Source organism: Phaenicophaeus curvirostris, chromosome 1, assembly GCF_032191515.1.
Source record: "Phaenicophaeus curvirostris isolate KB17595 chromosome 1, BPBGC_Pcur_1.0, whole genome shotgun sequence".
NCBI lineage: Eukaryota > Metazoa > Chordata > Aves > Cuculiformes > Cuculidae > Phaenicophaeus > Phaenicophaeus curvirostris.
In genome coordinates this window covers 128,762,425-128,778,609 of record NC_091392.1, presented here as the reverse complement: position 1 = coordinate 128,778,609, position 16,185 = coordinate 128,762,425, and the positions used below count along the sequence as shown (strand labels likewise).

Sequence of the window (16,185 nt, the reverse complement as noted above, 5' to 3'; positions counted from 1 at the left end):
AAAGACAGCCCTTTTTTCCTGAGTTGTCAGAGCCTGGATCTCTGATGACAAAAAAAAGCATTATTACTTTTTTCTGTGTTCTGGACACTGTTTGAAATATTCACACCTCTCTGCAGTACGAGCAGTGTGTGCATCAGAGCCAGGATACCCAGCTGGAGAAGATGCTTTTTTACTGGCTGGAATGTCTTTGTTCATGTAGCATCAAATAAGTAAAATTTGGGTGTTACCATTCACACATAGACAGTAAGTGCTCCAGCAGCAAAGAAACATAGTAGACCTTGATGAAATGGCAAAAGAAGTCATGCTGTAGAAACACAACTGCAAGTAGTGGCCAGCAGCTAGACTGAGAGGGATGGCAGTCCCGTGCCGCCTTGGTGAGTGTGTGTGTATGCATGCTCACCTGGCCCCAAGAGTGATGGATAATCTGGGTTGCAGTGGTAACTAGAATCCAAGGTGAGGTGTGTGCTTTGTGCTAATCACATGCCAAAATGATCTCTATCCGGAAGATCTCACGATCAAATGGATGAAGCAAAAGGCACTAGAAAAGTACTTGCGCGTATGCATGTGCAGGCAGGGCATTTGTAGGTGTTACAGGTAACCTGGACCAGTTAACTGAGCAGCTTTAACCTCAGTGGTGCTGAGATTTAACAGGAGAGATTTTCAGTATTTTCTGTTATTTACTTACTATTTGTACTCAGAAGCATCTATATTTCACAGTTCAGCACAGGGGCTTCTAGAGGGCTAAGTTGTTCTTTGACATGAAAAGACATTGAAAAGTTATGAGGTCTTCTAGTAACATCCAGCACTGTAATGTTGCATCTCATGGTGGTGTTACCTTTAATTCAGTCAGAAGGATGATGTCTTGTGCATCATGGCACAACAGAGAAAAGAAGTCATTTCTCTGCCTCTCAAAGTCAGACCAGGAAATGATGCAGACACCAAAGTGAAAGAAAGCTTGTAAAAGGATGCACAACCCAGGTGTCCAACATTTTTTCTGTCTCTTTTAAACAAAATCCTTGCAGCTGCTTGGAAACTTTGCAAGCATGAAAATAAGGGGCGATTTTCCCTTAGAAGTTTTTCTGTCCGCACAATGGCGCAGGAGTAGGGCAAGTTTGAAATCTGCTGAGGATTAGCACTGTCATATAGCTGATGAAGTGTTGGGCTCGGTTTATCAAAGTAATAAGGTGGAGGAGAGGGAGAGTCGATCTAATAAATCTGAAGCTATGAATGTAAAACTTGATCTTGAAGTGGCAAGCTGAAGGAGCATTTGGTTACTCATGACAGCGGGGAAGGATGAAGTATTAAATATCTGCGTTTTGCACCAGGGGGAAGGAAGCCTTCTTTACCCTTTTACTCCCTGACTGGTACCCTGATACTCCTGCACCTTCATATCCGCTTGTGCATTCACCTGAGACCCTGTCCCACAACAGAAGAGAATCTGATGACTCCATTTTAGGTCCCCAGGTCTTTGCCCATCCCTAAATCTTGTCATTTAGGACAATATTTGGGCTGCTGAGAGCCATCAGAGCTACAGGCAGGAGATGAGGTTTACTGTTTGAGCCCACCATGCCAGGCTGGGTGGCACAAGAGCATGTAGTTTATTATCTACATGTCCTTACCTGTGGTCTTAGATAGGAGCATTTGTACCTCACCCAAAAGGATCTGTGAGCTGGAATGTTCATTTTTTCACTTGATTTTGCTTTTCTTCAGATTATTTATTTATTTATTTAAGCCATAATATGTATTGCAATCATGAAAGGTTATGTGAAATTTTGGCTTTCAGTTGATTTAAGGTGAGTTACAGAAGTGTAGGGATTTGCTATTCTAACTGTTATGACTTTAAAAGACAATGAAACTGATTTCTGCTTTTTCTTCTCTGTCTCAAAAAAAGTCTAGAAAGTAAGACAAGCTTAAGGTGAATCCCCTCAATGGTGCTGAGGTTAGCCCTGTTCTGGCCTTATCTGCACCAAGAACTAGTGGTTTTTAACTGGAGCTGGCATGCCATAAGGAAGGAGTGAGCAAGGATGTGCAGCGTATCTGAGGGGACGGGGCTCTCAGAGCACACGTGGTGCTGGTGCCACCTCACATCACTTATGGATTTTGAGCTGGTGAAGCTGGTTTACGCCTCAAGGGGTACTCTGGTGTGATTTGCTTGTGAAACTAGTTGGGAGACAGCCGAAGTGGTCAAAACCATGTTGATATGATGGGGCAAAGTGAGATGTTTCACGTGCAAAAGTGCTGTAGCAGTTTAAAAGATGATTTTTTTAACTTTACCTCACTTACCTGTTAGCTGAGGCTTGGTAACTGGTCCATGAAGGGTCCCTGTCCCTCATAACCAGGAGCAAGACAAGTTCACATCAGCAAGGAGAAATGAGGAATGGATGGTGGCCTTTGCTACACCAATACTATTTCTCATCCGGATGTCGGAAAAGATCAAATGAATATAGTAAAAATATCTGAGCCTGGGATCAGTGAAGAGGGTCAGGACAAAATAGCGAGCCGGTTGTCTCTAAGCAGAGAACAAACCTCTGCCAGGGAACTAATGAGGCTTTGAAGTCATTTCATTGACATCAAACTTGGAAATCCTTTATAGAACTGAAATGCTTTAAGGACTGTTTAATAAAGCACTTGACTGGGAAAGGAACAAATATTTTATCAGGCTGACACTGAGTGCTTTTTGTTTCGGGTTTTGGGGGAAGCAGGGCTGGCAATTACTTTTAAATGGTATTCTTTTCCTCTTGTTATCATTGGTATATCAATTGCTGGGAAAACAAAATGCATAGGCTTCAAAATTTACTGTAAAGTAACAGCTCCCTTGTTTGTTTTGTTTAGCTCTGTGTTCTCAAAACAGCTCATTTTTCTTTGCTTTGCTGGCAAATATAATGTTTTGAATGAAAATGATACTAAATAATCAGCTAAATGGGTTATTTAATGACAGGAAAAATTGTTTAAAATGTTTTTTTCCCATAGGAAAATCATGCACTTTACTTTTTGAGCCTAAGAAGTCTTCTAATACTAGCAGGAGTCTGCATTCTTCCTACAGTCTCTCTCCAAAAGTAAACACATGGGTGCACCACTTATGTGAAAACGATGGAGGTCAAGGTATAGTATATGTCAGGAGCTCTAGTTTTAGAGAGGTCCTAAGCACAAGTCCAGTTTTTCCTTAATATTATTTTCATTTAGACTTTCTTAAACTCTCAGCCTGCTGCCAATTTGCCTTCCACGTGGGAAGTTGACCTACTGTATGTGAAGCAAACCTGGTAGACAAGAGGAGAGCAGTGGATTTTGTCTATGTAGATTTGAGGGAGGCCTTTGACACTGGTTCCCCCAAATTCCTCAAAGACAAACTGATGATGTGTGGGCAGACAGGGAGGTGTATTGGCAGCTGGCTGAATTACTAGGTCCAGAGGATTATGGTGAGCAGCACAAAGTCTACTTGGAGGCCAGTGAAGTGGTGTATCCCAGGGGCCAGTCTGGGTCTGATTTTATTTAATATCCTCATTGACGATCTGGATGATGGGCAGAGCATACCCACAGCAAGTCTGCAGATGATACCAGACTGGCAGGAGCAGCTCATACACCAGAGGGTCATGCTGCCATCCAGAAGGACCTCAACAGGCTAGAGAAATGGGCCAACAGGAACCTCATGAAGTTCAACAAGATGTGCAAAGTCCTGCACCTGGTGAGGAACAACTCCAGGCATCAGTTTAAGTTGCTGAAGGCCACTCAGCTGGAAAGCAGCTGGGCAGAAAAGGACTTGGGGTGTCCTGGAGGACATCAAGTTGAATATGAGCCAGCTGTGCACACTTGCCTCAGATGGTATCCTGGGCTGCATGAGTAGGAGTGCTGCCAGTAGGTCGAGAGAGGTGATCCTTGCCCTCTAGGCAGCATACCTAGTGAGGCCACACCTGGAATGCTGGGTCCAGCTCTGTGCTCCTCAACACAACAGAGACTTGGACATACTGAAGAAAGTCCAATGAAGGGCCACAAAGATGATGGGCTAAAGCATCTCTCCTGTGAGGAAAGGCTGAGAGAGCTGTGACTGTTCAGCCTGAGAAGAGAAGGTTCAGGGGGGATCTCATCCATTTATAGAAATATCTGAAGGGAGAGTGCAAAAAGAACAGAGACAGCATCTTTCCAGTGGTGCCCGGTAGCAGGACTAGAAGCAACGGCCACAAGTTGAAACACAGGAGGCTCCTTCTGAACCTCAGGAAACAGTTTTTCACCTTGAGGGTGACTGAGCCCTGATGCAGGTTGCCCAAAGACGTTGTGGAGTCTCTATCCTTGGAGGTATTTAAAAAAAGCTATGGCCCGAGGCAGCTACCTCTAGGTGGCCCTGTTTGAGCAGAGGGGTTCAACTGAATGACCTCCAGTGGTTCCTTTCAGCCTCATTCTGTCTATGATTCAGGGATTCTGAGCAAGCAGAGTTGTATGATGAGCTGATAGGTGGTGAGGAGATTGCAGCAGAACTTGCCTATCAGCAAGCAGCCCTCCAGTCTGGCTTTTGGGAAGCTGCTTGGGAGAAGATGCTCCCTGAGGGCCATGCAGGCAGCACCTCTTCACTGCAAGCTGATTTATACAGATACTTGGGCAGTCAGAAAAGTGGTAACTTGTCTTCCCTGTTTGAAGAAATTTGGGGCATGAAAGCTGCAGCAAGTCAGAAGATCCTGCTGAGTGGAAGGGGCATCACAAAGTCGGGTGGCACGTCACTCAGCAGTAATTATGGCTGGTGAATTTCTATTTGTCCTTCACATGTCAGGTTTAATACATCAGATTTCCGTGCACTGTCTCCACCTCAGAATGCATGTTTGGCTTACTGCAGGCTAAGCCAGCTGCTGCTGTTCAGGCATTCCTGGACTATGCTACGGGAAAAAAATAAACCACCTTTTGAAAAGTTTTGTGTTTGGAAACTTGCTGCAAGGGTCCTACAAGTGTAACAGTTCAGAGAACCCCAGGAACGGCAGATAGGAAAGACCTGAGCATTTGGGAATAGCAAGATCAATCTCAAGTCATTTCAAAGTAGCCTTGTTCTTATAGTGCCTGCTTATATATATAATACTGGATACTGCATGAGCAGCAGTACTTTTGAAATTAGGAAACCTTCAGCTAGGTGTTACATTCAGTTAGCAGAAGAGCTTGTGAATGTAGCGGGGAAGGGCATCTGGCAGTATGGCAGCATCTGCTGTTGCTGTTACACTTCACGTATGTCACAGTTTCTGCTGCAGATGTAGGGTTGGGGGGTTTTTGCAAGGCTTTCAAATTGGGTATAAAAATTCACTACAGGCTGAAATTTGTCAGGCAAATGCGCTATTCCTTCTCCAGCAAATATTCTCTGTCTTGTATATATTGCCTTTGGGAGTAAAGACACTGGTTTCAGGCCCATGACAAGATTTTTTTTTACAATTGGTCTGATTTGTTTTTAAATGAGAAGAAAGTGAGTTCTCTCCTCCTTGGAATGGATTGCTGACTACAGGCTGTTGACAACAGCAATGTAGCTAGCAAATACATGACTCCAACGTGGGTCTTTGCAGGCGATTAGCCTGTGCAATACGCAGACCGCTGTGGTATTTCTCAGCTGAACTATTTAAAAGACGGAAGTACAATCCGCCAGTCAAGCTGCTGCATTTGAGAACAATCGTGCTGTGTGCCAAAGCAGTGTATATGCATTGTCAGTGTCCCATCTATAACATGCCATTTTGCGCGGCTGTAATGATTTCCTTTCCCTCTCATTCCCCTAGGGCTTAACAGCCTGGATGGGGGGCTGGTTGCCTTAATGCATGTTCTGTGGATCTCCTCTGCTCCACCTGCCCTGTACCTTGGAGGGAGTCACTGTCAACTCTCCTGTGAGCAGAAAGAGCTGGGTCCCACCAGCCCTTCTGGGGCCTTTGCACCCAAATGAGGTGTGCAGGAGGTATCCAACACAGCACCAGGAATGCTGAAACACAGAGGAGTAGGCCAGTTTATCATTAGCTGTTTGTTACTCCTCTGCCTTTTGGTGCTTGAGATACCAAAGGATGCAGGATGGCCAGGATTATCAGTCTCGGGTGCCTGAATACGTGAGTCAGAGAGGAATGTAAGAGGCAAGCACTGCTGAAATCATCTGTGAGAGCTCACCTGTATGTTGTGTATTAATACCCTCTTGTATGTGGGATATGAAAGCTCACTTTATTCAAATGCATTTTTTTTATTTTAACAACAAACTACCAAAGACAAAATGGTAAAGCCTTTATTTGTGTATGGCTTAAACTATACTAAACAAAAATCGCAGGATGGAATATGATTTATAGTTGGTCAGTTGGTCTGTGTCAATGTGAGTCCTCCTTGCCTATTTACTGAAGAAGGATGCAGAAAGATGGATCAGCTTTCGGCTGCTGAGACTGCTGAGGATGGGCAAGACCCAAGCACAGAATCACAGAATGACTAGGTTGGAAAAAACTCACAGGATCATCGAGTCCCACCATCCCTATCAAACACTAAACCATGCCCCTCAGCACCTCATCCACCCGTCTTTTAAACACCTCCAGGGATGGTGACTCAACCACCTCCCTGGGCAGCCTGTTCCAGTGCCCAGTGACCCTTTCTGTGAAAAAGTGTTTTCTGATGTCAAGCCTGAACCTCCCCTGGCAGAGCTTGAGGCCATTCCCTCTCGTCCTGTCACCTGTCACTTGGGAGAAGAGGCCAGCTCCCTCCTCTCCACAACCTCCTTTCAGGCAGTTGTAGAGAGCAATGAGGTCTCCCCTCAGCCTCCTCCAGGCTAAACAACCCCAGCTCTCTCAGCTGCTCCTCATAAGACTTGTTCTCCAGCCCCTTAATCAGTTCCATTGCTCTTCTCTGGACTTGCTCCAGAGCCTCAACATCCTTCTTGTGGTGAGGGGCCCAGAACCGAACACAGTATTCAAGGAGCAGTCTCACTGGTGCCGAGTACAGAGGGAGAATAACCTCCCTGGCCCTGCTGGTCACGCCGTTTCTGACACAAGCCAAGATGCCATTGGCCTTCTTGGCCACCTGGGCACACTGCTGGCTCATGTTCAGTCGCTGTCAACCAACACCCCCAGGTCCCTCTCCTCCAGGCAGCTTTCTAGACAGACTTCTCCTAGTCTGTAGCACTGCACAGGGTTGTTGTGCCCCAAGTGCAGGACCCAGCATTTGGCCTTGTTAAACCTCATGCCATTTGACTCAGCCCAGTGGTCCAGCCTGTTCAGATCCCTTTGCAGAGCCTCCCGACCCTCCAGCAGATCAACACTTCCACCCAGTTTAGTGTCATCTGCAAACTTGCTAAGGGTGCACCCAATGCCTTCATCCAGGTCTTTGACATTGAACAGGGCTGGACCCAGCACTGAGCCCTGGGGGGCACCCCTTGTCACTGGCCTCCAGCTGAATTTAATGCCATTTCCCACCACTCTCTGGGCCCGGCCATCCAACCAGTTTTCCACTCCGGAGAGTGTGCGCCTGTCCAGGCCAGAGGCTGACAGTTTCCAAAGCAGAATGCTGTGAGAAATTGTGTCAAAGGTCTTAATGGAGTCCAAGAAGACCACATCCACAGCCTTTCCCTCATCCAGCAAGCAGGTCACCTGCAAGGGTGCAGGGCCTGTTCACCCTGAGGTCCTTCTGAAACTCGTGTCTCAGAAGTGCGCAGGTTTCGTGGAGGTTTCACGGTGCATCAAGGGCAGCGGGGCGTGCTGCCATGCAGTGGGCAGGACCAGCCCAAGGGGGACCAGTGTGTGCAAGACCTGTCATGGTGCTCTGGTGAGGCGCGTGCCACCATGGGTGCTCGGCAGGTCTGCTGCCCTCCCAGAGGGTGGTGGGGGATCCCAGTCAGAGATGTTCTCACCATGTCCTTTGTTAATGGGCTTCTGCAGAGCAAAATGTAAACATGTTGCTTCTGGCAGTGGGTTTTGGCAAAACACTGAAGCCCAAATCTGTCTGTAATTTTGTCCTCAAGCTGTTTCATTAAGTCAGGATTTCTAATTTTGTTTTCATTTTGATACTGTGTTTATGCTGAAAGGAAACCAAATCTTTCCAAGAGATACTGCGCAGGGCATCCCATGAAGGGAGCGTCTGAGACCCTTTAGAGTGTGCAGAGTATAATTTGAATTCCGTGTAGATAGTGAGGTACAGACTGTGGTAGGAATGGGCAAGCGGAGGGTGGGGATTGCTGCGCACAGTGCGGGGCTGCAGTCCCACAGAAAGGCAGGCAAGCAGCCCTGAGAAAAGTCTGTTGCACAGCCATCAGCAGGAGATAAAAAAAATAAACTGGAGTTATCAGCACCCCTTTCATGGCATTTCTGTATAGCTAACATACCATTTCCTGTACAGTTACACACATCATTGCATAGTGCCATGAACTTAAAAGTCTTATCAGCACCCCAGTGGGAAAGCCCGGGTTATTTACAATAGGGCTCTTTTCAGTGTTGCAAGCTTCTTTTCAATTAAAACAAACAGCAAATTAAATATTAAATAGATAAGTAGGGAAAGTGAAATTAATTGATTTTCCAGCACTCACATAAAGTAGACAGAGGAAACTTAAGGCAATTTCACTGAGTTATATTACCTTCATTTGTCTATGCGAGGCGCATGAAACTTGTTTTAAAAACTGGGTAACTCCGAATATTTTATGTGCAGCAAAAAAACCCACTCTTAAAAAAGAAAGCAAAACAAAAAAACCCACAACAAATCCAGCACTTAGATCAGATTTATTTTTATTAAAGGAGAAATCTAGTATAGCTATCACTGCAAACACCAATATTGAAAATTTATTTTAGTTTAAGTCATTTCCATGTTTACTTATGGTTTTGTACAGTGTAGTCGGTGTACCTAGTACTTAAAAAAGGAATCCAGGAACCACACAACACCTCTGTGGACAACTTCAAAACTGTCTCTTGATCCCAGATCTTCAAACGTTTCCTCTTTTGAGGCTTGGGGACTTGGATCCTTTCCACTATGTCTGCTTACTCAACTGGATAATATGTGTTTAGTGTAATACACGTACAAGAGCCTCCTGGGTGAGACTGGAAACTGTTTTAGAGGGTGCAGTGGGCAGTTGTGCTGTGACTCCACTGTACCTGGCAGCCAGCTATTGCCAGGCTGCAGGCTGCGGACAGGACTGTGAAGTATTTTTAAGTGTATATATATATATTTTTTTTTTTCTGTAGTGATCACATGCTCAAGAAGCAGGTGCACTGGAAATATGGAAAAGCACTCTTCTACCTAGGAAAGGTGGAGGGCGGGACCCCATCCCAAGTGCATAAGCCTAGGTTGACAGCTGCACCTCATCTTTCTCTGCTTGTCCTTCCCCTCACATGGTGGGACCCTTCCAGAGGCAAGGCAGGACTGTGAGCAGAGCCAGCAGCACTTTCAGTGCTACGTATTTATAGATCCCAGACACCTATAGGATTCATTGTGGAAAATAGTACTTGACTATGCCTTAAAAAACCTCAGCCAACCCCACAGGCATTGCGTAAAGGTGTCTGATGGTGATAGACGAGCTCTTCTTGCACTCATCTCAATATTTCCTCTGCCTCCAGCCCTGTTGCTTTTTAAAGCAGCAATTTTATTAAGTTTTATACTTTCATCTTCAGCAGTCTCTCTCTCCATGGGTCCGTACAGCATGCTAATCCCTCAAGTCTCTTATGCAGCATAATTTTCGTCTTCATTTTTCTATTTCTCAATGTTAAATGGGTTTGCCAGGGGAACAGGGGGTCATTTCCTGTCCCCTCCAGGTCATTAATTCCCTATGAAAACACTGTGATCTCACGTTTCTTAAGCAAGCAGAAACATCAGGAGGAACCAGTGTCATGTGCAAAATCCTCTGCTGTGCTGCAGCAGCTGGAAGAGCAAAGATGCTGGTGTATACTGCAGAGACCAGAGGGTCATTTTAAATGGTTATTTTAAAAAAGAAGGAGGGAGGGATTATATAAGAGCAGTAGAAAATGGCTTTTTTTATTCCTTAAGAGAAACAACAATGTCTGGGTTTTCTCAGCTTTAATCTACTGTGCAGATCTCATTGTCTTTTTTTTTAGAAACTATTTTTCTTTTTGGTTTGTTTTTTTTTTTTGACCAAAACAAGACTGGCTCAAATTTTTTTTTGGTGCTTGTACTTGTCACTTTCTGAATAAGAGATTTGATCTTCATTCCTGTTTTTTGGTGCTTGGGCATCTCTGCCTGCCTGTAATCTGTCTCAGACAAGGCTGAACAAGGAAACAAACAAAAAAAAACCCCTCATCCCTGTATTTGTGAATGCTTTCTGCAGAACATTTCATGAGATGAGAAAAATCCGGAATTAGTCTCCTTAAGCCATCAGCAGGAGGGAAAAAGAAATGACTCATCTGTTTACTTTTAAAAATCGTTTTTAAGAACCCAAACGCGCCTGATAAATTATTAGCATTTTACCAAACCAGCCTCCATGATTAACTCCCGACATTTCTGTAGTCTTGTGCTTGCCATGGCATCTTGCTGCCAAGTCCAAGGATTTACAGGTCTCAGGAGAGATTGGGAGATTTCCCACTTTCTTGCATTGGCCATTTTTTAGCCTTTGTTTGTGGGGTTTGGGTTTTTTCCCCTTTTGTCTGCCCCTTCTTAGTCTGCAGGTTTGTTAGTCCTACAAACATCTATGCAAGCGCCAGATCATCTCTGTAAGTGCCAGAGCCGGTGTGGCTCTTTGTGTGCCCTCGGATGCATCCCCAGGCTGGGACTCCTCACCCATCCAGTCTCAGAGTGGTGCTGCCCTCCCTGTCATCCCAGTGCCACTGTGGGACATGGGATGTGCCTCGCTCCTACCAGCCCAGCCAGCCAGGCGGCAGTGACAGCACAGGCTTCCTTTGTAGGGAGCAGAATTCAGCTGCACGCAGGTGAAAAATGTAAATTTGGGGTGCACCGGTGCTTTCCCATGGTAACGGAGTTGAAACCTGTTAAGTTTCCATGGTGATTATGACTGTGGCAGGATGCACTGTGCACTTCAGGAAAGGCACTGGTAGCACCAGGTAGAGCATCCAGCCTCCAGCCAAATTCTGCTTGTGGCAGCTCATGGGGCAGAAAATATTTATCCTTCTGAGTAGACGGGTGCTGTTTGTTTGCTGCTTTTTTTCCCAGAGGAAGGGGATGTTAATCTTTTTTAGGAAACAAGCTGCAGTTTTTACCGTGATCATGAATGGAAAACACCTCTGCCCTTTTTAAATTGCTATTTGCTTGGTTAATATATAGGATTAAGCTGTCAAAATAAATTTGAAATAGGTTTCTTTTTTTTTTTTTTAAATTCTTCATGTCTTTTATTACTGAAGTGCCTGGTTCACATGACAGTCTTGATCTGGTTCTGTGGCAGAGCAGGTATTGGGATTTGGCTTGGGTTTGCTCTTTTCTCAGCATGCACGCAGCAGTTTTGGAGGTGCTGTACACGACGCGGCACTTGCCTGCTTACCTTTAGTAAATCCCACTGGGATGAAAAAGGGACGAGTATTTTAGGGGAAGCGAGGACCCTTCACCCGCAGCAGAACATTTCTTAGCCATTATATTTTTAGAAATAATTGTTTAGGGGGCTTTTGTTGAGTTAAAACAGCCCGCTGTCGCTTGGCTCTGCCGTGCACTGTCATCACGTGAAGCTTTGTTTAGAAATGTGAAAGGGACAGCCGAGTCCTTGTTTCAGGCTGCATAGTCGGGGGAGGAGGGGTGGCTGCAGGCAGCCCTCAAGGCCTTTTAAATTATCTGTGTTTACGGCTACGTATAAGTTCCTTAAAACTCATCGTACAACACTCATGGATGTATGTATATCCAGCGTCTCTGTATATATCCTACGCTGTATTACAGAGCCGTTAGCCTGCAGCGTGGAAACGTTTAACAGCTTCTCTTTGGCGATGGGGTCTTTAAAAGCAAATGCAAATATTATTTTAAGCAGGAGATTTATGCAGTGTCTAAAATATGTTTCTGGCTTGCAGGCTAAATTATGTCAGTGCTGATGCTCCTGGCAGCCCAGAGCCGCCACGGGTCCAACTGATGGCGATGTAGAGGTGGCGCCGGCAGAGCCCGAGAAGCCCCACAACATGGAGGAGCTGTACAAGGATGCCCCGAACCTGCCCATGGACGTCACCAGCTCACCCTCGGTGATGGCCAACAACAAGCTGGAGAACGGGGTGGCCCAGCTGATCACGGCAGAGGCCTGGAACATCAACTCGTCTGACCTAATGAAGAAGGCTCTGTCCCCGCTGGTGACTGTCCCTGCACCCTCCATCCTGACGCCACCGGCTGAGTCGCAGAGCGGGGTGGCCCTGAAGGTGGCGGCCACGGTGCTGCAGCCCATCTGCCTTGGGGACAGCCCCGTGGTTCTGCCCATCCACCTGCAGGTAGCCGGCAGCGCTGCCCCACAGATGCCAGCTGCCAACACCACCACCCCCTACATCATGACCACCCAGGGCCCCGTCCCGCTGCCCGTCCTCCTGGAGCAGCACGTCTTCCAGCACCTGAACTCACCCCTGGTGCTGCCCCCAGGGGCTACTTGCCCCGCCAGCCCCCTGCATGCCGGTCTCTTCCCCGGCACCACCGCGCCTGTCGGGCAGCCCCAGCTCCTGGACCCCAAGCCTTCGGGCCAAGCACAGGAGCCCGTCCTGCCTCCTGTCTTTCAGACCCCGGGGTTTGCCGCCGTCCTCCAGGACCTGTTTCCCTCCCAGGGCACCCTGGGCTCTGCCCCCTGCCAGCCACCCCCTGACTATGCCGCCCTCCCCCCCCAGGCTTTCAGCTCACCCCTGTCCCCCCTAGTGCCCCCCGCCACACTGCTGGTGCCCTACCCTGTCATCGTGCCCCTGCCCGTCCCTATCCCCATCCCCATCCCTGTCCCCATCCCCGTGCCCCATGGTGCCGACACCAAGGCGGCCCCCAACCCACCTAAGCCACCGCTCTTCACGCCCCGCTCCTGCAAGGGCACCCAGACCCCCCTGGAGAAGGAAGAGACGAAGCCCTTCGACCTCCTCCACCCTCGGGAGTTTCCCCAGCTCAGCCGCCACACTGTTATCAAGATGGGCAGCGAGAATGAGGCACTGGACCTCTCCATGAAAGGGCCCCCCACGTCCCGGGCTGCTGAGGCCGCCCCGCCGCCACCACCACCCGAGGATGGGGCTCTGGACTTGTCCCTCGCCTCCTGCCGCAAGCTGGGGGGACCCCACGGAGAGGTGGCCAGTGCTAGCCCCAGCTCTGCCACCGAGGCCAGTGCTCACCCTGCGCCGGACAAGCTCGCTGGCCCCGCTGCCCCCTTCACCCCCTGCAAGCCCCAAGAGGCGTCAAGCAAGGCGGAGGGCAGGGGCGCAGGTGGTGGGTCGGCTGAGCTTCTGCGGCAGCCGCAGAAGTGGCTGGTGGAGCCAGCGGGCAGGGCGGGCTGCGAGCCCAAGGCGGGCAACAACATCGAGATCGTCAGCACCTCACAGACAGCCAAAGTCATCGTCTCCGTCAAGGACGCCGTGCCCACCATCTTCTGCGGCAAGATCAAGGGCCTGTCGGGAGTCTCCACCAAAAACTTTTCCTTCAAAAGGGACCTGCCCCAGGACTCGGTGCTGCAGTGCTACGACGTGAAGAGCCCGCCTGAGCCCCGGGATAGCGCCGAGGCCCTCAGGAAACCCGTCAAAAACAGGAGCGTAAAGCTAAAGAAAATGAACTCGCCGGAGATACATATTCTTCCAATCAAGAAACAACGGCTCGCTGCCTTTTTTCCAAGAAAGTAAATTATGGGTTTTTAGAATTTTAAGATTATTATGAGAAGAAGAAAAAAATTAATAAAAAAGATGCACTTGGTTTTAAACTCATTTAAAACTTTAAACTATCTTTGTAAGTTATTTTTGGGGGAAGGGGGAGAGGATTGGATGTAGAGTCCCTATAAGCTGGGTTGGTTTATTTTTCTTTTGTTTTTTTTTTGTTATCAAATTTTGACTTTTCATGGGAAACTGAATAAAAGCAACCTATTTTTCAAGCAGATTGCACATTTTGCAGCTTTAATGGAGTAATGGATTGAGTCAGAGGGGTAAGAGCTATTTTCACTGCCGTAAAGTGCTTTGATGATGTAACTCTTCATAACGGTCAGAGGGGAAATTTCAAAATAAATGTTTGTACGTGCTAATTGGTGGCGGCATTTTCTTGTCATTTCTGAATCGCTTGCAATGTACGAAGAAAGCTTGGCAAAGAGTCTGTAAACTGGAAAGCACCGCAACTGACTTGTGATGAGCCTAAAGCGTTCAGAAAAAATAAAGGCTAAGAAAAATTATATTGTCCCGCAGCACTGTCAGAGAGCAGGTCACAACAGCTGCTAACGATGTGCCCAAATGGGCTTCCAGAGAAGCAAGAGCAAACGAGAGATACAGCCCAGTGCACACCTAACGCCAGCTTCATTGTGAGATCCACAGGAAACCACCTTAAAACACTGTCAGTTCTTTAGAAGAGAAAAGACTAAAAGTCAGGGAAATTTGGTTGCCAGTGGGGCGGGAGGGGAAGGGAAAGTGCATAATTTTTTTCCAGCCTGGCTACAGATACATGGAAAAGTTGTTTATTATTAGCTTTGTAAGTTTCTTTGATGGCTGCAATCAGTGCACAGAGCGGAACTCTGTAACTTTATCACTTGGCAGTGTAGAAGCCACCCACATCAATGGAGAAATGTGGATGTATAATTAAAAGAAAAGCTCTGGTAGGTTACAGTCTTGCACTTGTGTATGGAAATGAGCTGGAGATGCATTATTGCCTGCCAGCTTTTAAGTTCACGTGCCTCGCTTGTGAGAACCTGTCCCAGTGGAAGGACAAACCTGAAAGCAAGGAGGACAATTTTCAGTGGGCACTGCCTTTTTTGTGGCTATACCCGTTACATAGAAAAACCCTTTTTTGTTATTATTTCACATGACGTGTTCCCAGCACCACACCAGTGCTGTCTAAATAAAAAAAAGCCATCATAAGCCCAGTGGTTGGATACCATCACATGCTAACTGTGCCTCTCTACCTCGCTCCGGCCAAGCTACTTCCAAGACTACTCCTTGGACAGTTTGGGGAAAGTTTTTGCAGCCATGTGTGTAATGAGAAGTGGCTTCAGGGTTAGAAGTCTAATCCCTTAGGTGCCAGTGTCATGCTGAAATCTGTTGAAACTTTTGATGCCATTAGACCCCTCTTTCGCTCTTCAGAACATGCATCTGCATTAGGAGGGTAAGCAAGGCCTGACATTTCTCTTTTCCTGAGCTGAAGGATTGCTGCCCTCTTGCTTAATACGAAAAGAAGGCACTTTTGCTTTAGTGTAGCATCAAATTCTGTCAAACTCCTGCTTTTGAAGTATTTTTAAAGCCTTTTATTTTTCCCCAAGCCAGCAGAACTGACAGTGTTCAGAAGACTGTGAAGTGTTGATGGATTCATTAACGTTTAGTCATTCGACTCGATTTTTTAGAATATTTTCTTTCTTAATTGGAAATATTCTGCTACTTTGTTCTGTTCCTTCCAAGAAACTGTGCTGATGAAATGTGTCATCTCCTGGTTATTGCAGTGCAGAGGCTCAAGATTCTGACATCCCTAGGGACGGCTATCCCAGTTGTCACTGCCCCTCACTGTTGCCACTTGGCCCCTTCCAGAGTGTCAAAAACCTTCTGAAAGTGTAGTTTTCCCCAGGGCTACAACAGATTTTTTTTTTTTTTTTGAAAAGGAGGTGACAGCATTAGCTGCTGTCATTTTTATTTTGCAGTTGACAGAAGCAAGTGTGAAAGAAGTTTCTGGGATGTTTAGATTTTTTTTAAAAAAAAAAATATGTGCTTCTCACACTGGTGGCTAATCTGCTGCACCAACCACCCCGATTCCCAGTGTTGCTGCGTGAGCATCATCCCCTGCAGCATCCTCAGCAGGCAGAGGGAGGGCATCCAGCCGACACTCACCCCTCCGTGGACACCCCCCTGACAGGCAGAGCGGCCGCCATCAGCAACATTGGCAGCATTCACTGAGGTTTTCCCTCCTCGGCTTCACAGGCCTCTGCTGGGAGCTATTGGTGCTGCCTCCTGCCCTGCTCTGCACGCAGGGGCCTGGTTTAACTGAATTTAGACCACAAGCCCCAGAAACCTTGACAACAAATGAAGCTAAATCAGCTTTATGCCATTATAAACCCAATGCCTACGGGTGACTAATTCAGTTTAAAGCCAACTGGTACCAGTTGTAGAGGCAGGCCAGGCCAGCAGCTACCTCCCCCAGGCC

General features: G+C 47.1%; 1 protein-coding gene across 3 annotated transcripts in view; it reads left to right on the top strand.

Moving 5' to 3' along the window:
* The window catches only part of RAI2 (retinoic acid induced 2), a 47,089-nt gene extending 32,667 nt beyond the window's left edge, over nt 1–14,422 (top strand). For all 3 annotated transcript variants that reach the window (XM_069874469.1, XM_069874452.1, XM_069874461.1), the window contains exon 2: nt 11,928–14,422. In XM_069874469.1, coding sequence (XP_069730570.1) covers nt 12,033–13,700 — 1,668 coding nt within the window. In that variant the 5' untranslated portion in view covers nt 11,928–12,032 and the 3' untranslated portion in view covers nt 13,701–14,422. The remainder of the gene's footprint in view (nt 1–11,927) is intronic.
* Nucleotides 14,423–16,185: the final 1,763 nt, after the last annotated feature.